The sequence below is a fragment of the Sceloporus undulatus genome, chromosome 1 (genome assembly GCF_019175285.1).
Source record: "Sceloporus undulatus isolate JIND9_A2432 ecotype Alabama chromosome 1, SceUnd_v1.1, whole genome shotgun sequence".
In the NCBI taxonomy this organism is placed as follows: domain Eukaryota; kingdom Metazoa; phylum Chordata; class Lepidosauria; order Squamata; family Phrynosomatidae; genus Sceloporus; species Sceloporus undulatus.
Genome location: NC_056522.1, coordinates 137454965 through 137475889, shown reverse-complemented (window position 1 = coordinate 137475889; position 20925 = coordinate 137454965). Strand labels below are relative to the sequence as shown.

The 20925-nt window shown below is 40.4% G+C and overlaps 1 protein-coding gene across 3 annotated transcripts in view; it reads left to right on the top strand.

The window, feature by feature from the left end:
* The first annotated feature begins 15883 nt into the window (after window positions 1-15883).
* Window positions 15884-20925, top strand: part of LOC121929684 (testis development related protein) — a 42632-nt gene continuing 37590 nt past the window's right edge. Inside the window, exons 1-2 of one of the 3 annotated variants that reach the window (XM_042465508.1) lie at window positions 15884-16011; window positions 17583-17794. In XM_042465508.1, the coding sequence (XP_042321442.1) occupies window positions 17672-17794 (123 nt within the window). In that variant the 5' untranslated portion in view covers window positions 15884-16011; window positions 17583-17671. The other 2 variants (XM_042465517.1, XM_042465527.1) reach the window with 2 other exon arrangements.

The following is a 20925-nucleotide window of genomic DNA, read 5'->3' as shown; positions in this document are numbered from 1 at the left end:
AAATGTGTTGTAAGAAGCTAGTTTACATAACAAGCTTTCCTGTCTTTATGCCAAATGTAAAATATTATCGGGACAAAATCTTTTGGGGGTTTGAAAATGGGAGCTAAAACTGGATCACTCCTAAAACTCAAATAAAATTAGCTTCTCTTAAAAATTAGCACTCTTAAAACTCATATAAAACAGCGCCACTCTATTCTGCTGTGGTCAGGCCCCGCCTGGAATATTGTGTCCAGTTCTGGGGACCACAATTCAAAAAGGATGTTGACAAATTGGAGCATGTCCAGAGGAGGGCAACCAAAATGGTGAAGGGCCATGCGTTATGAGGAAAGACTTCGGGAGTTGGGTATATTTCGCCTGGAGAAGAGATGGTTAAGGGGTGATATGATAGCCCTCTTTAAATATTTGAAGGGGTGTCACATTGAGGAGGGAGCGAGCTTGTTTTCTGCTGCTCCAGAGAACAGGACCCAGAGCAATGGATGCAAGCTGCAGGAAAAGAGATTCCACCTCAACATTAGGAGGAGCTTCCTGACAGTAAGGGCTGTTTGACAGTGGAACACACTCCCTCAGAGTGTAGTGGAGTCTCCTTCCTTGGAGGTTTTTAAACAGAGGCTGGATGGCCATCTGTCAGGGATGCTTTGATTTGGATTTCCTGTGTTGGACTGGATGGCCCTTGTGGTCTCTTCCAACTCTATGATTACGTTCAGTGATAAATGGGAATTACAATTTATGAGTAACATTAGTACAAAAAGAATTACTAAGGATTCTATATGGTGTGGTATGAGACGGGAGGAGGTCAATGGGAGGGGGGGTGACACCATGAGTTATTGCACAGTGAACCCACTGAAGATCCCTATGCTTAACCAGTGTAATGTTGTAAAAAACCCCCACCTCTGGCACTTTGACTGTAACTCCTGAGGAATAATTTTTAAAAAGGCTCAGTAGAAATTGGTGAAAATCAATTTCTGAGGTGTTTCATGGGACTGGATGTGACATGTTATCCATAAGAGGAAGGGAAAAGAGAGAAAGAAAACTGTGATAATTCAAGAAAAGACATGATGCAAGCCTATGAATATGCAGGTACAAACAGAACTGGAACATCTCAATACTTTCTAAAAAAAATCTTTTTACCCATCTAGAAGCATCCTAATGTAGATGAAGCTTAGTACTTTTGCTAGTGATTAAAGAGCAACTGAATGAAGGCCTGGAGAGGAAGATAATACAATTTTATAAATATTAAAACACCGAAATACCACCAGAGATATAGCACCAGTGAAATTTACAAATGGCAAGTCTGTGATCAGTATCTGCTGATCACTATAAAGGATCAAAACACATACAGGTTTTTTCTTTAAAAAATTGCTGCCACTTTCAGCCCAGTCTTAGTGGGAATTATTAGAGCTTGAAAAAGTTACATACATACATACATACATTTTATTATAACAACCATAGATCTGATTCTACAATTTAAAAGCAAGGGTTTGCATAGTAAATAAATGTAAATTGCAAGTGCAGGAATATTCCAACATACTGGATAGTTCTTATGGATGCTAGTAACAAAAAACATTACAGTCTTCAGCTTGGATATGACTTGATATCTATTAGTAGTAATATTACTGATGTCTAAGTGATTTTTTTTTCACTGCAACTCCCAATAATCTCTAGATATTGGGTGGAAAATCTGTGAATTGTAGGACAAAAAGGAACTTCTCCTAACTCAAAGAATTAGTAATCATATCTAAGACACAGAAATATATGTAGGGATGCATTTAGGAGTATATATAGGAATTGTATATGTATGTGTGTACACTTATATAAATATAACATATTACATAAATTGCAATGCACAGACAAATGTTAAGGTTACTTTTTCAGAAGTTTATTATGTATTTATGTAATATATTATATAATTTATATATTTTTAAAGAATCCTGAAGCTCATATTTGTACGACAGAAATAAATCTGGACTTTATTAAGAGATATTTTATAACAAAATTTTACTTAGAAAACCATTTGTTTGGTTAATGATTTATACAAGGAGGTTTTTTTCTGGTTGTTCTTAAGCTTAATAATTATTAGAGGTGCTGCTGTTTCTGTTTGCACAGAACACAAGCTTTGACTTCAACTGTAGTTGTTAAGAAAAACAGTGTGGGGTCATATTATAGGCTTGAATTAACATCTGAACTTTAGTAAGGTGAAAAAATGAAAAAGTTGCCCATAAATTTAATTCTTCCCCCCCCCCCAAACCTGACTAGAAGAATACATTTGTGGGTGGTTTCAGAGACATAGATCTAAATGCTACAAATATATATATTTAAAAGGGAATTATTTTCTATTTTTTCCTCCATAATGGATTTTCTGTGATATGATAAAAAATGGTAGAAGTGATGAGACAGGGTTACAAATGGATGATAGCGTCTGGAGGTACCTGTAAAGTTCCATAGGATGTCATGAATGCACAACAAAAGCCTCATTCATCATGGGAAGCTATAAACATCATGGGCAAGACAATTACAACACAAAGTCCTAGTAGTGGAGTCTATCCCTAGACGGTGTGGGGTAGGGATGTAGCCTTGGAGTTTATCACACGGGAGGAATTTCTCTTAATTTAAAATGAAAAGAAAGTGGGGCCAGAACATTCACGTGAATTCGCTAGTTCAGCGAATTTACGTGAATTCGAATTGTGTTTGAACTGACTTCCCATTGCCCGAAAATAGCTTGCCATTGCCCAAAATTGTGTGTGATCACGTCTCGTGCAATAACGCGAAACCTCATGATTGCATTCAGACTGACTTCCCATTGCCCAAAATTGTGTGTGGTAGTCTATCACGCACTAATGTTAAACTCCATGATTGTGTTCGGATTGCCATTGGATTATACTTCCGATTTCCCTTGTCTGATAACGTCCCTTGTAGTAGAGCATAGGCTTTCCAAGTTCCTGGTATCTCTTAGTACAGCTGGAGAAACCCCTATGTGAAACCCTGGAGACCTACTACCAGACACTGAGCTGAAGCACATGGCACAGAAGGAGTGGTCTCTGGCCACTTTAGAGGCATGTATCGTGCAAAGCCATACTGGAAGCTGCCTTATTTGGTCTGTGCATTTTGGGCCACTGTCAACAGTACTAAGCTAAATGGAGTGGTGATCTGATGAACTATAAGGGAGCTTTCTACTGAACATCAAAATACAGCATGAGTCACACTGCTTCTTTTTAAGTAAGATATGATTTTGTGCTAGGTTTGCTTGTTTTTGAGGTGACCTTGTATTCCACAACTGATAACTGGTGTGTTGCAATGGTGCGGTAAGCCACATCACAGGGAAGTAAATATACTCTTGATGCTACTTCTTCTGCTCGCACAAAAGCTTGGAGTTGAATGAGAACTGCTGAAGTTATAGAGAGTCCAAGGCCAGGAGAGATTCCATTCAATTTGGAGCAACTGCAGAAGCTGTTAAATCAAGAGTGGATTTCCACCTCCATGGTGGTGAATCTATTCTCTGCTTCCAGTACGTTGGATGGAAAGTCCCTCCACCAGTTTCACTTGATGGAGGCATCTTCATGATAACAACAATGAATACATAAGGCTTGGTCAACTCTTTTGATGGGTATATATTAGAACAATCTGTGACTAATACTGATGACATTAATATATCCTAAAGCACAAGCAGGACTTCCTTCTACATGTGTATCCATCACAGATGCAATATCTAATTCCATGAAGGAAATCACATGTTTCTTTTGGAATTAGTCAGGAATTGCATGGGGATATAAAGTCCATAACTAGAGTTCACCACAAGTACCTGAAGCTCAATTTTCAACTGTCTTGGCAACTGCATCTCAGGTTGTAAAACAGATGTCAGTCACTAAACAGGCCATTCAGTCAACAGAGCATGTGAATATTCATGCAGGGCTCACTGTGCAATTCAATATTTATGCCTTTTTGAGAACCCTGGTCTCTAGTCCACAAATGCTTTTGCCACAATAAAAAGTATGTCTTTAAAGGGCCACAAAACTCCTTGTCTTTTTTCATATTTTCTTTTGCATAGCATTTGATCAGTGTCATTAGACATATGTTGTCCTCTTCTGCTTCCATGTCATTGCTGATGATGGCAAATACATGTAGCACATTTAGCAACAAAGGCTATGGTTGCTTTAATTGGTAGATTTAATTTGACTAACTTGATTATCATGGACCATTTTTTAAACATTGGGACTGTTTATTTTTGAATATATTTTAAGTGTGCTGTATTATAGAGATACAAATTGAGTCTCCCTTATCCAAAGTGCATGGGACCAAAATGTTTTGGATATCAATTTATTTTATTTTATTAGATTTTGGAATATTTGCATAGACATAATGAAATATCTTGGAGATGGAACCCAAATCTAAGCAAGAAACTAATTTTGTATACACTTTATACCATAGCTTGAAGGTAATTTTACATATAAGATTTTAAATATGAATGCAACAAAGTTTGTGTACACTGAACTGTCAGACAGCAAAGTTGTCACTATCTCAGTCACTCATGTGAACAATTTTTGGAATTCTGGGTAAGGAATACTCAACCTGTAGCACATTTATAATATATATTTATTTATGGTGAGATTTTTCTTTTATCCATGGGTTATAGCTTTTCTTGATGTTATTTGCATTTTCTTGGAAACTGTCCCTCCCCTGAAAGCCAGATTAGAAGTGGCTGTTTTAGGTGGGCAATACTGGAAGGTGTTAGAAGATATTGTTGTGGGTTCCCCATAGCCTCTTCTGTAACTCCTACACTAGGCTTCTATCCTAAGGTGGGATCATGGTCATTATTCCACTGGAAGTATTGAAGCAAGATTCAGACATCACTCAAGTTGACGTCTACAGCTGGAATGGGATAGATAGGGTGCCATGAATCTTTTGCCTCAGGCAGCAAATTATTTTTTACCCCAACTCCTGCTTCTCTATTTAGATATGGTGTCCCACTGTGACTATTTAAAGCAAATGACAAGTCAACAAAAAGCAAACTGCTGTGATGTTCTCAAAATAAATGCCTATGGATGTCACCCTACATCACCTCTGACTGCTAATCTACCATCTCAGAGTTATTACTCCATTCAAAATCCCTGGCAGTTCCAATGACTCTATCAAGTTTTCAAAGCATAACGTATTTTCCACATATCTTCCAAGAAGTATATTGATTTGAGGCTAAGGAGGAATAAAACTGAATTCTGAACTATGTTGCTATACATAAAATGTTATGGCTTTGAAATTGGATATCCCACTGCTACAAACTGTTGTATTGCTACTAAAGGGGGGATGCTTTTCTATTAGAAGATGAGACAGCTTTTCTACCAAGCCCATTTATTCTTTCTGCTAACCTTGAAAGGTCTTGAGAGAACAGTAACTTTTAAAAGTGACGTTTGGACACCGAAGAAACCTATTATAATATATTGCTCCTGCAAACCTGCCTTACCTCATCCTCACAAGGATCAAGGAATCTTTATCAAGTTTGCAGATGATAAAAACTGGGGGGGGGCACTGCATTGGAAGATAGGAATACTATTCAAAATTGAAAAGGAGCTTGATAAACTACAAAATAGGGCAGGAATTAACAAAAGGAAATTCAGTAGAGACAAATGCAAAATTCTACATTTAGGCCACAAAAACCTAATGTACAGGTATAGGATGGGGGATACATGGCTCAGCAGTAATATATGCAAAAAGGATCACGGGATTATTGTTTATCATAAGTTGAATATGATCTAGCAGTATGATACTGCAGCAAAGATGGTGAATGCTTTTTCTAGCCTTCATTAGTGGAAGCAAAGTTTCCAAGTCAAGGGATGTAATAGTCCCACTATATTCTGTGCTGTTCAGGCCTCATCTGGAGTACTGTGTTCACTTCTGGGCACCTCATTTAGGAAGGATATAGTCAAATTGGAGTGGGTTCAGACAAGGGCAACAAGGATGACAAGAAGTATGGAGAACAAAGCATATGAGGAAAAGGTGAAAGAGCTGGGCATGTTCAGCTTGGTGAAGAGGTGACTGAGGAATGACATGATCACATTCTTTAAGTATATCATGGGCTTTAACAGAGAGTAAGGTGAAATGCTGTTCTCTTCTGCCCCACAGGTTAGGACCAGGTCTGGTGGTTTTAAGTAACAGGGGAATAGATTTCAATTTCCCCAAGATCACCCAGTGGGTTTCCATGGCTGAGTGGGGATTTCAACCCTGTTCTCAAGAGCTGTAGTGTAACCCTCAAACGACTATACCACGTTGGCTCCACCACTAAATGCCCTGCCCCATTTTCCAATTTTGAAAATGGGAGCATATCAGAGCTTATGAAAATGCTGTTGTTATGAGCTTCTTGGGGAAGAAAAGGGAGGCTGTACTCCAACTGGAGTAATTTCTTCTCCCCTCTCAATGGCCAGCTGATCATCTTCAACATCATTCTTCACTATCAGAATTACTTCCTCCATCCTTCCCCACTCGTAAGGAACCCCAGCAAAAGCTAGCTGACAGGCCAACATGAAATTGAACAGGCTCAGCTCTATGGTCTGCTGCTCAGTATAGGATCAGCCAGAATGTAAGAAGAGCCTCTTGATTATTGCCATAGCCAGCTCTCCTTGGACCTTTGACTAAGATGGGGGGGGGGGAATCAACAAAAGGGAGCTGATCCTAGTAAATATGGTTCTACCTTACAGAGATGGAAGGATTATGTCTTAGCCAGATATAGTGAAAAGATGGTCAGGCATGTGATGCCTAAGACTAACCGTTTAACAGTATGAAAGTAAGAAATCTGGAGTTAAACCATCCTTCCTCCAGAAAAGTGGAATATAAAAAAAAATACTAGCAAAGTATCAAAACCATTTACCTTTTATATGAAGATAATATTACGGCTGCATTAAGCCTTAGGTAAGTACTTTTATCTCTTAAAGCTCCTATGCCCCAAGCACTGATATTCATCAAAGAACAAGAAACTCTTAGCTGCTTTTACTGTTCCATCACTGAAGAAATATGTAAAGACCAAAAAGAACAAAATGTCTTTCCCAAAGCAAAATATTTATGCACAGAGAAGAAAAAGCATTTATAAGTTTCTATGTCACTGTAACTAGATACAAGATTATTGTTTTAGCATCCACTTATACAAGTTTTATCATGGGAGGGAGTGTTTTAAGTGCTAACGGTTTGCAGGGATAATATTTAATATTAGATGGAAAAAAGATTAGAAATTGACCCATATGGCGTAGTACATAACATTACTTGTATTCTTTATAGAAAAACTCTTTAGATTGTACATAACACTAATTGTAGCCTTTATGGAAAAACACTTTAGCTAAAATGGACTGAAACTGGCATATGAAAGGATGTCATTCTGTTTCACTATGGTGTATTAAATATGAATGTATTCATTCATATTTCTACCCAGCTCACAAAGAGTCCAGGGAAGCTAAGAGGCTTTATAAAACACAATACAGTGTACTATATAATTGATTTATATTTAGATATATTACTATATAATTTTCCTGAGAACCAGCATGGTGTAGTGCTTTGAGTCTTGAATTATGATTTTGGAGACAGGATTCTGTTCCCAGCTCAGTCATGAAACCCACTGGGTGACCTCGGGCAAGTCACATACTCTCAGCCTCAGGGGAAGGCAGTGGGAAACCTCCTCTGAATAAATCTTGCCAAGAAAAACCCATGACAGGTTTGTCGTTGGGTAACTATAAGTCAGAAACAATTTGAAGGCACACAACAAAAACAAATAAAACCATTACCAAGGATCTACACATGAACAATGAGGCACTTGCTTCCTGGAGTGGTGAATAAGAAGGCTTAGCCCAAATCTAGTAGCAAATGTGCTTGGGGGTATTTTTATGCTATTGATGTTTTTGTGTGCCTTTCCTTGAGGCTGAGAGCATGTGATTTAACCAGTCATTCAGCTGGTTGATGACCGAGCTGGGAATCGAACCTGGGTCTCCAAAGTCATAGTCTAACATTCTAACCACTATGCCAGACTATGTCTTTCATGCTATATGTGGTTCTAATTTAATAACCAGAAAAAGGTAATAGTTCAGTAGGGGATGAATCCATGGCCTTATTCCCACTTACAAAAAAGTCTGTTTGTAATCCAAATCGATGGATCCATTCGACAGCAGAACATGGTTCCCACTACATTTGCCTCAAACACATTTTTCCCTGTAAAATAACCCAGTTGTGGTTCCCATTCACAAATGAATCAGTTCAAAATGGACCCGCTCCAGCAAATTTAAATCAATTCCGATCCACATCTGGTGAACAATTGCGCAGAATTTATTTATCAAAAAAGACGCAGAAAACATCAGCTTCAAAAACATGTGGGTTAAATGGGTCTGGTGCATGGCCCCTCTTGCCGAATCGCTTCAGAAATTTGATTTAAGTGGGAACCAGGATCATATGAATCAGTTCAAACCGAATTGTGATCCTGTTTAAAAGGTAGTGGGAAAGAGGCCCATGTTTTTTGGTGTGAGGAAATCATAGTTCAATCCCTTGAGAAGATTCCTATTGATGATTAATGAATGCAACAGATATTTACTCATGTAACAGAGAGAGCTCACTATCCTTCACCCAAAATCCTCTCACAGCAAATTGTGGGCTGGAGTCTTCAAACAGAGCCTAGACGTACCATAAAAGTCCCAGATGTACCCCGAGCCAGAGTTCTTCTACACTGATTTGGTGGCCAAAACCAAAGAAATCCACCTCACAACTTGGTGGCTACATGCAATCTCAGCCCACTTTTCTCACATACATTTTGTTTTGCATGTCTTAACGCAGATGTAGACACCAATGGAAAAGCTTTCAGGCATGTAAATTACAGTTCAGTTTCAAGCATGCCCACTCAAACGTTATTCCTGCCACAACCGCTTTCATGCTTAGCAGGGAAGTCCCATTCTTACATATGATCACTGAAGGATGAGAGTGCTTTTAATGCCTTGAGTACCTTGCTCCTTTAAGTGGTAAAGGTATTTGAGGAGAAAGGTATTTAAACTGGTCATGAAAGAAGATGTGGAAATTGGAGGCCTGTGTTTGAGAAATTCATTCTCTTTTCTGCATCCATTACTTCTTTGAACACAGAGTATATGTTTCAATAATAACTAAAGGAATTACAGAGAGCCAGCATGGTGTGGTTTGAGCATTGGACTACAGTTAAGGAAACCAGGGTTAAAATTCCTGCTCAGCTATTGAACCCACTGGATGATCTTGAGGCTCTCTCAACCTCAAGTGTTATCCACACTGCAAAAATAATCCAGGATGAATCCAGAATGAGTCTCCAGGGTCAGTCACACTTACGTTTTTTGCATTGAGAGATTCACATCTGTGAATCGATTCAAAATCGATTCACCATTCTCACTACGTTTTAAGGCAACAAATCTCTCTGAGGCAGTACTGTTCAACATCTTTATCAATGACTTGGAGGAAAAAATTGGGGGAATACTTATCAAATTTGCAGATGACACCAAATTAGGAGGAATAGCTAATACTCCAGAGGACAGGATCAAAATTCAAAATGACCTGAATAGACTAGAAGCTGGGCCACAGCTAACAAAATGAACTTCAACAGAGAGAAATGTAAGGTACTGCACTTAGGGCGAAAAAATGAAATGCACAGATATAGGATGGGGGACACCTGGCTTAAGGAGACAACATGTGAAAAGGATCTAGGAGTCCAAGTAGACCACAAGTTGAACATGAGTCAACAGTGCGATGCGGCAGCCAACAAGACCAATGCGATTTTAGGCTGCATCAATAGAAGTATAGTGTCTAGATCAAGGGAAGTAATAGTGCTACTATATTCTGCTCTGGTCAGGCCCCACCTGGAATATTGTGTCCAGTTCTGGGCGCCACAATTCATAAAGGACATTGAGAAACTGGAGTGTGTCCAAAGGAGGGCGACTAAAATGGTGAAGGGTCTGGAAACCTTGCCCTATGAGGAACGCCTTAGGGAGCTAGGGATGTTTAGCCTGGAGAAAAGAAGGTTAAGAGGTGATATGATAGCTCTGTTTAAATATTTGAAGGGATGTCATATTGAGGAAGGAGCAAGCTTGTTTTCTGCTGCTCCAGAGACTAGGACCCGGAGCAATGGATGCAAGCTGCAGGAAAAGAGATTCCACCTCAACATTAGGAGGACCTTCCTGACAGTAAGGGCTGTTCAACAGTGGAACAAACTCCCTCGGAGTGTAGTGGAGTCTCCCTCCTTGGAGGTCTTCAAACGGAGGCTGGATGGCCATCTGTCGTCGGGGATCCTTTGATTTGGATTTCCTGCATGGCAGGGGTTGGACTGGATGGCCCTTGTGGTCTCTTCCAACTCTGATTCTATGATTCTATGATAATTAAATCCAGTTTGAAGTTCCCATTTGCCACTGTTCTGGATCAAAATAGAGGCATCTCCATTTCCTGAACTGTGGCTGCATGATCTGAATTGATCTAATAGTGCATTTACACTATCGGAGATGTGGATCGTTGCGGTTCTTTAAAAAAGAACCGCTAAGAGGTCCAGTGCCAAATGCACTGGTTTAAATGGCCCATTCGGTGGGCCCCCTCACAAACTGCACTGAGTACAATTGGTGCAAGTCTAGACGACAGGGAAATATCCTGGTTCCCAAATCGGGTTATTTCATAGTGTGAATTAGCCCTCTGTTGTTCACACGCATCCTGAATGCACCCAATAAAGTTTGGGGGAGGGGAACATTTAATCTTGGATAATCAATATTGGGGTTTTCCCTGTGTTTTTTTTTAAAAAAGATCCATATCATCAGTAGTGTAAATAACCAATGCATATAGACCCAAATAGGCCTGGGATAAAATGCTGCATGCCTTGAACATGTTCCAAATGCATTTACATTATTGACTCCATTTTTATTCGAATGCTTACACATGTGAGCAATCTAACTTGCAGAGATGCGCATCAGTGTGGTTTCATAGTAACTCCTGGCACAACACATTGGAGTCCTTAACAGGGAAGTCCCATTCTTACATCTGATCACTGAAAGATTAGAGTGCATTTAATATCTGGAGTACCTTGCTTCTTTAAGTGGTAAAGGTGTTTGAAGAGAAAGGTATTTAAATAGCAAATCCAGATTGCGTGAGTGAGATGATTTCACACACACACACACACAGACACAAATTGTCTGAATGACCCCTGAGAGGAAGGCAAAGGTCAACCCCGTATGAACAAATCTTGCCAAGAAAAGTCAATGATAGAGGTTCACCTTAGGGATTGCAATAAGAAGGAGGAAATGACCTGAAGGCACACAATGACTTGAAGGCACACAACAACCGCAAAGGAATTGTAATTTATTTTCACTTGTGGTAGATCTGTGGTTTTCCAATAGAATTTTACAGGGAGAAAAATCATCTATAAAAACCCTCCTGTCATTAAGTTACTGTATGGCTCAACGCTTTTCTTATTAATGTATACCATATGTGTTGTACCACAGAAATGGAGATTGGTTTCATAGATGATAACAGTTGCACATCATATGGGCATATAAAGAGTGCGGTCAGATTAGACTAAAGGACTCTTTACTACAGTGTATTCCTATTATGTCCAATAATATGCCTATGGGAAGTCTCCAAGCTGGACATGAGAAAAAGAAGCACTCTTCCAGACATTAAAAGATATAAAGGGATCCTGATCCACCTTTAAGAGCACCTTATATGCATCTGAGGAAGTAGACTGAAGTCTATGAAAGTTCATGCTGCCAACTTCTTTATTTCAGTTAGGGGCTCTTCATTAAGGCTGGCCTGGGGTCAGGGTTGGGGCATCATGGCCACACAATGCCCCGATTCCTTCCCCATGACACCATGAAGCCACGTGCCGCTTCACATGCCGTGCAGCACCATGGTGCTCCTCCGGCACTGCGTCCGCACGATGCAGTGCCAAAGGAGCACCGTATAGCTGTGGTGCCATGGCTATCACCCCCCTTTTCAGGGCACAAAAAGGAGCTGCTTCTTGCAGCTCCTTTTCATGCCCTGGAAAGGCCAGATCAGAGCCACAGCGTGTGGTTGCTGCAGCCCTGATCTGGCTGAAGAAGGGGCAGCTGGAGGCTGCCCTTTTGGGGCTGTTTGTAGAGCCCCTTAGTCTCAAAGGTGCTGCAAGTTCTCCCTACACCTTTAAGACTGTGAAAAATAATTTTCTAGTATCAATTTCCCGTAGAGTGAGTAATTTCATAGTGGACTGAGTTTTAAAGATATTTTTATGCTGAAACAGATTAACACAGCTATGCTTTTAGTACTGCTACACTCCCAGATAGTCACACTGGGACTGCTTGCTACTGGAAAGAGATACAACTACTATAATTGAGTGTCATGACTGTGTAACTTTGTAGTAGTTGGTAAACTCAGAACAACTTATATAAAGTTGCAATATGACAATGCACCCCTCCCCCCATGGTCTATGTTTATGAATTGAGAGACAAACTATATTCGTCTAAATGACATTACACATTTATTTATTGACATTTTCATTATGCTAAAACAAGGAAGACTTAGGGTTGGCAAAAGACAAACACATTTACTGTGGCTTATGCTTTTATGAACCACACAGTCTATTTCACTGGTCAATTGAGGTGAAGAAAATGGTAAGGAGGCAAACTTCACATGCTCTGGAAATATTTTCGCAGAAATATTATTTCTGAATGAAGTTGGACTCTTGTCCACAAAAACACACCAGCCAATATGCCACAGAAATTCGTGTGCACGCTTTAGTTTAAAACCATTCCGAAGCAAATCAAGTTATTACTCTCACACTTAGGAGTGTGAAATTGTTCTGGAAAGGTACTAAATTTGTTACTGGGGCATTCTGTGCAAAATGGGGGTGAAAGGTGGGAAAGTGTGCTTGTCTACTGAGAATGAAGTTTGAGGTGAACTAAACCCTGATCTGTCTGGGGGAGGATTTTGGTTGTGTCAGAGAAGAAATCTGAAAATTTAGTGTGCCGCCACGTGTGTGCTCCAAACTTTGTGATGGGGAGAAGGGGTCACTGAGGAAGAGATCGAAGTATAACCTGGAGAGAGATCACTTGGAGAGAAAGAGACGTCTTCAGTTGCTGAAGTTGAGAGAGGCAGACAAGTTTAGAACACAGTTTCCAGCACTGCAAACAGACAGAGAAGGATGAATGGTTGTATCTATTTGCAGTGCTGGAAACAGTGTTTTAAAGTGCCATCTCATTTTTATCAGCTGGAGAAGGGAGAAGCTGAAGCATTTTGCTCATGTTATATTTTTAATAATGTTTGCTATTGGATATTACTCATCTATAAATCTAGAAATTTTAGTCAAAAATTGACTCCAAAAACCTGAGTCAGCTTATCCATGTGTCAATGTAAATACTGTACTTTAACTCTTATAAAAAGAAGAACATCTCCTGATGAAAGTCAAGAAGAGTGTAACCTGTCCTGGAAGCAGTGACCCTAACTCTACTCTCTCATCCATCCAGCCTTTAGTGTGGCCACAAACAGTTATGCCTGCTGAACGTTTGTAAGCTCTTTGGCATTGTTTTCCTTTGCTTTTCCCCTGGAAACTTTGCTTTGTTACATGCCTCAAAGTTTTAACCTCAATTTATCCATGGGTCATATCAAAATCCATAATTTTGGTGCCCTCGACTTATACGTGAGGTCAGTGTATAGTTGAGTACACATGGTAATCTCTTAGACGTGTGTGTGTGTATCTGTCTGTGAAAGAGAACCAGTGTGTTGTAGTGGTTTGAGAGAGCACTGAACTATAAATTTTGGAGACCAGGGTCCAAATCTCCATTCAGCCATGGAAACCCACTTTTGGCAAATCACACTCTCTCAGCCTCAGAGGACGGCAAAGGCAAGCTCCTTCTGAACAAATCTTGCTAGGAAAACCCCTTGGGGTCTCCAACTGGAAATGATTTGAGGGTACAAAACAATAGTAGTGTATATGCATAAATGTGTGTGTGTGTGTGTGTGTGTGTTTACACTCTCTCTTACACACACTCATATATAGTCAGTATATGTGTGTCTGTGTGTGTGCATATATATATATATACACACACACACACACACACACATATGCATTTACAGAATGCAAAAGGATCTTGCAGCACCTTTGAGACTAACTAGAAGAATGAAGAACAAAGAAGCATAGCTGTGTTAGTCTGTATATATGTGTGTATATTATACACGCACACACTCATATGCATACATATGTATATTTTGTGTGTGTGTGTGTATAGTATATACATATGCATATACAATATGCAAAGAGATCTTGCAGCACCCTTGGGGCTAACTAAATAATTTTGCTCTTCCAGGTGTTTTAGACTTCAACTCCCGGATGCCCCAGCCAGCTTGGCCAACAGTCAGCAATTCTGGAAGCTGACGTCCAAAACATCTGGAGGACCAAAGTCTGGGAATCACTGAACTAAAAGAAGGAAGAATGAAGAGGTATACAGTAGTTGTGTTAGTCCGTACTGAATATATGGGTGTGATTATAGACTGACTCATACACTCATATATATACATATGTAAATATATGTGTATATATATGTGCGTGTATGTGTGCATGTATATTCAAAGACAATGTGGGATTATATATATGTGGGAGACTCTTTGTAGATATATCTATATAGATATAGATATTCAAAGGTATTGTGGAAATATATATACGAGGGAGACTGTGGATATATATATATATATATATACATATATATATATATAGTATACATATATTCAAAGGCACTGTGGAATTATATATAGGAGGGAGACTTTGCACACACACACACACACACACACACACATATATATATATACACATATACATAAAGACACACACACACACCGTATATATACACACACACACACACACACACACACACACATATACACATACATACACACACACACACGTATTGTGGAATTATATATATGAGGGAGACTGTAGGTAGGTATATATAGAGACAATATATGCTGTGTGTGTGTGTATATATATACACACACAACATATAGGAAGGAGACTCCTTGTATGTATGTATGTATGTATATATATATATGGAACTATATATATGAGGGAGACTGTATGTGTGTGTGTGTGTGTGTATATATATATATATACACACACACACACACACAGTGTACATACATACATACAAATATTTATTTAAAAGCATGGTGGAAGTATATATATGAGGGGACTCTGTGTGTATAAATACATATATGTATACAGTATATATACACAGTATATTAAAAAACATTGTGGAATTATATATTACATATACGATGTAGGTATATATACACACAGTAATATATATATATATACACACACACACACACACACACACATATATATATATATACATACATACATATACACACACAGTACATAGGAGGGTATGTGTATATATATATATATATATATATACACACACACACACAATATACACACATATATACACACTGTGTATGTATATATATGTATGTATATTTAGAGGCATTGTGTAATTATATATGTGAGGAAGACTGTGGATATATGTAAGTGTATGTATATGTATGTGTGTGTATATATATCTATATCTATATAATTACACAGTATGTGTATATGTGTGTATATATTATGTATAGTTCATATATATCTACTGAAAGGCACTCTTTGTGTGGGGACAGGGAGAGGAGTGCCCAGAGGTGGGGTGATGGTTGTTGCTGAGGAGAAGACACTTTGAGGCCTGGCTGGGGGGGGGGGACTCCCCTGCTGCTCAGGGCCTCGGAGGGCGGCGTTGCCGTGGCAACCAGGCAAGCCCTTTCCCGCTCCTCCTCGCTGCGTCCCCCTGCCGTTCCCCCTGCTGTCTCTCCCCCTCCGGCCCCGCTGCCTGCCTGGCTCTTCCACCACTCCCTCTCCCTCCCTCCCTCCGCCCAGCCAGCCCTCCATCTGCAAACATGGCAGCGGCGGCGGCGGCGGCGCCTGGGAGGCAGGCAGGCGGAGGAGGAGGAGGAGGCGATGGCTGCGGTGGCGGAGAGGGACCCCCTCCATCAGAGCAGGTGAGCAGCAGCAGCAGCACCAGCAGGAGGAGGAGGAGGAGGACGGGGGTGGCATCCATTTTGATACAGACAGCTTGGCTTTGCACTCTGAAGACCAGGGCTGCTGAATCCACACTGGAGAGATAACCCGGTTTGGTACCGCTTTCACTCTCTGTGTGGCTCTTTGCTATGGAATTCTGGGAGTTGGAGTTTGTTGTGGGGCCCTCTGGGCCCACAACAAACTCCAACTCCTAGAATTCCATAGCAAAGAGCCACACAAACTTTGGTTTGGTTGAGAGTTCCTGCATGGCAAAATGGGGTTGGACTGGATGGCCCTTGTGGCCTCTTCCAACTCTGTGGCTCTAAACAACAATCCAATAACAAAACAATAAACAGTAAATAAAAATAATAATTAAATAACAAACAAAGAGGGGCTCCTTAATCAGCTGGGCTTTTGAAAAAGGGATGATGATGATGATGATGATGATGATGTGGATGGACTTTTCTTCCTTGGAGCTCCCCTCTTCCTCTTCCTCAGCCTCTTTTTCCTGCCTCTGAGCATGGGCAGAGTGCAAAACTGCCTCTACTGAAAGGAAACCTTCTTGGTTTTATTTTTTCCTGACGCTTACTTGCCCTTTCAAAGCATGCCATGGTTTGAATGTTATGAGTCTGGAAAGTGTGGGGTCACTTTCTCCACTCTTTTTTCTTCTTCTTCTTTTGGTGGGTAACCAGAGGTCCTCACCCTAAATGGAGGACAAAGAGGACCCACAAAGTGGAGGGCCTTCAAGGGAAGGACATGACCCAAGGAAAGCTGAAAACACTCATTAGAAATGCAAATCCATGTTTCTTAGTGATGCTCAGAAGGAGGACATTTGGGGATCCCTCCTGGAAGGAAGGCTGAAATGGAGAACAGGTCCTGGAAAAGGAGGACCAGTCACCCTGCTTCTTCCCCACTCCTTTTGCCTCTTCTAGCCCCTCTTTGCCCACAGACCAGGGTCAGGCTTCTTCCCTCTGACTCTCTGGGTGCTCTTTATTTTTTCTTCCCGGGCGACATCCACATTACAGAACTAATCCACTTTGACACTGCTTTAACTGCTGTGGTTGCATGCTATGGAACTGCCGTTCCAGTGGCACCAGAGCTATCTGACAGAGAAGGACCAGTGTCTCACCAAAACTACAAATCCCAGGATACCATAGCATTGAGCCAGAGCAGTTAAAGTGGTGTCAAACTGGATTACAGTTGGCCCTCCGCATCCACTGATTTTTTTTATCCACAGATTCATGCATCCATGGATTGATACTATTCCAAAAAATATAATAAATTCTCAAAAGCGAACCTTGATTTTGCCATTTTATATAAGGGACTATAAGGAACACAGTCTTACTATGGTGTTGTACTTCATGGGACCTGAGCATCCAGGGATTTTGGTACCCACAGGGCAGTCCTGGGACCAAACCCCAGCGGATACCAAGAGCCCAGTGTAATATTATTTTTGCAGTGGAGATGCATGCAGCCCAGAGAGGGCAGTTGCAACCTGAACAGCCAAGTCATTCCCATTTTCCCCTCCTCTTTCTTCTCTCCACTTTCTCAGGGATAAATAAGACAGGCTCACCCACCTCTTTTCTCCCGCCTCCCCCCTTGTCCTCTCCCTCCACCTTTCCACCCTTCGCCTCCCCAATAATGTGGAAACTCAACAAGAGCGGCAAAGTTCTCCTGGACAATTCCCCAGAGGAAGAAGAGAGCCGTCAGCATGATTCGCCACCTCCATCATCATCATCGCCAGCAGCCACTTTCTCAGCACAGGTAAAAAAAGATGCCAGACTGCTGACTGGGGATCGGATAGTATTTTTAGTATCCTTGCCATTGTGACGCCTGTCACCTTTTGTTCTGCTTTGTAGGACAGTCTTTTCCAACTTTCATCACCCCTGTCATCTTGGCATTTTTATCTCTGATTTGACATTGTGAGTAATCAGTTTCCAGTTTCCTTGGATGCCAGAATAATGAGCCTCGTGGCAAGGAGGCAGTGGCTTAAACTGCTCTTACGTACCCTCTGGAATGCTGTTTCCAGTTTTCCCCTTAAAACTGAAAGGTGGTTTTCAACCTTCTTATACCGTTCCTCATGTTGTGGTGATCCCTTACCATAAAATTATGTTCATTGCTACTTCATAATATGTGTTTTCCGATGGTCTTAGGCGACCGCTGTGAACCCCAAAAGGGTCATGACCCACAGGTTAAGAACAGCTGCCTTAAAGATCCATGCCCAGCAGTGCTAGGACTCTTCAAAGCATTAGCTCCATACTTCTGGACACTTTCTTTTTTTCCCGTGCATTAGGTACAGGATAAGTCTTTTTTCATTAAACATATTAGTGGGAATGAATGGCCATTGGAGCATAAGAGAAAGAGTAGTGCATGTTGGAGGAGAAAACAGAGGACTGTTCAGATTCTTACATTTATAATTAAAGTAGGAGATAGGAGACATTTCTTACATTTTATCATTCCCATTATGCCTTAGATTTTATATTTCTTGGTTGTGAGTATAAAATGTATTGACTATATTTATTAGTATTATTTATCTATACTACAGTGGGTATTGTTATCACTTACTTTTAAAAAGATTTTTGTTTCCTAGTAGTTTCTTTTTGTTTCACAAGTTTTGTGAGGGGAGGGGAGGGTGTGAAGGGGGAATAAAAAATATCACAAATCTCTGAATGTATGACTTACATCCTGATGTAAAACATGTTTCCTTCTGAATTAGACTACATTATTACATTATTCTATACTGTGAAGCAAACACTGAGGAGTATGCCCTAGACTCATCTGAGCTTGTTGAACTTATTTCTGAGTAAACATGTATAAGAGGGAACCTTTTATTGTTTTAATCTTCTGCAGGTGTCTCCAAGAAACTAGTAATTTAAGTTCATAGTTGCGTGGTTTCTTTAAACGTAAAGCTTAGAAAATGCTGAACAGCATGAAAAGCCTAAAGAATGCTGAACAAACTTTGCAGGCATCTTTTACTTGAAATGTCTCAATGCGACGATTTGGGTTAATGTTTGAAAATATGAGGAAGATTATTAGGCATTAAGGAAGATTTGTGCAGATCTAGCTTTAACCATTTGGACTCTGTTTCTTTCTAAAAAAAATAATGCTTGTGGAAGACACATAACAGGGCAATGACATCACTGTCACTAAAGGAACAGGATAAGGACAAATAAACAGTTGAGAAACTGTTGGCTTGCTCACTCTCACTCCAGTCCTGATAAGGAGATCCATGTGTAGGTTTCTACAACAGAACACTTGCTGGATCAGGAAATGAATCTTGGTGAAAGTACATACTGGTCTAAATGATCCAGTATTCTATAGTGATTTAATTTGACTGGGTGCATGCACATCTTCATTTATATTCTAATGACATCAGTCATATCTAACTATACATGACTAGAGCTGGATAAGAATGCCTAAATGGTTCTGAACTAAGCATTCCTTTTGTAACACTGTAGGCCTGTCCATCTTTACTTAAGAATAATATATACTAGATTCCTTGAGTAAAGATGCCATGTAAAAATAACTTTTGTAGTGGTCCAAGATAATAAGAGAACCTATGAAATCAGGTAACAGAAAAATGCCCAAGTCACCACTCCTGAAAAGCATAACCCTGGTGTTATGAGTCAGACATGTTCTGAGGCTGTTTCGTCTCTCAGTCCTGTTATCCAGGGAGACTGGTCTGAGAAATCCTTTCCATGCATGTAAAGGCTTATCAGCCTTCATTATTCAGTTTTCTGTTTTATTTATTTCATTTGTATGTCGCCTTTCTCTCAGAAGAGACCCAAGGCGGTTCACAGATAAAAACATTTTAAAAATTTACAATGAAATTTAAATAATCTAAAAACAGTATAAAATTACATTAAAGCATACCAAAGTTAAAAGGCATAACTAAAACATACATACTCCATGATTCCATATCAAATGCCTGCTGAAATAAAAATGCCTCAACTTGCCGATGAAAGGAAAGCAGGGAGGGGTCCAGCCTAGCCTCCTGTGGAAGGGAGTTGCAGAGGACAGGAGCAGCCACCAAGAAGGCTCTCTCTCTCGTGTCCTCACCCAGTGAGCCTGTGACAGTGGGGTGGTGGGACCAAGAGAAAGCCTCCCCCCCAAGATCTTAGTGTTTTCACATGTTCATATGGGGAAATACAGTTCTTCAAATAATCTGGACCTAAGCTGTATAGGGCTTTATAGGTCATAACTAGCACTTTAAATTGTGGCCAGAAATGAACTGGTAGCCAGTAAAGATGTTTCAACAAGGGAGTTACATGCTCCCTATAACTGGTTCCATTCACCATTCTGGCCTCAGCATTTCCAATCTGCTGATGTTTCCAAACAGTTTTCAAAGGCAGCTCCACATAGAGTGCATTACAGTAGTCCAGATGGGATGTAACCAAGGCATCTGTCACTGTAACCAGATTGGGCATCCTAAGAAACATGCACAGCTGGTGCACAAGTTTTAACTGTGAGCATGCACTCCTGACCACTGCTGAAACCCAAGCATCCAGGTTCAGAGTAGAGTCCTGGAGAACACCCAAGCTAGGAGCCTGAGATTTCAGGGAGGGTATAACCCCATGTAGCATAGGCAAGATCCCTATTCCCTGATCTGTCTTATTACTGACCATGAGCACCTCGGTCTTTTCTGGGTTAAGTTTTAATTTGTTTCCCCTCATCCAGTCCATTACTGACAGCAGGCACTGGTTCAGTACAGAGACAGCTTCCTTAGAATGAGATGGAAAGGACAGATAGAGCTGAGGGTCATCCACATACTGGTGACACTGCGCCCCAAAACTCCAGATGGCCTCTCCCAGATTTCTTGCATGGCAGGGGGTTGGACTGGATGGCCCTTGTGGTCTCTTCCAACTCTATGATCCTATGTTAAATAAAATAGAATG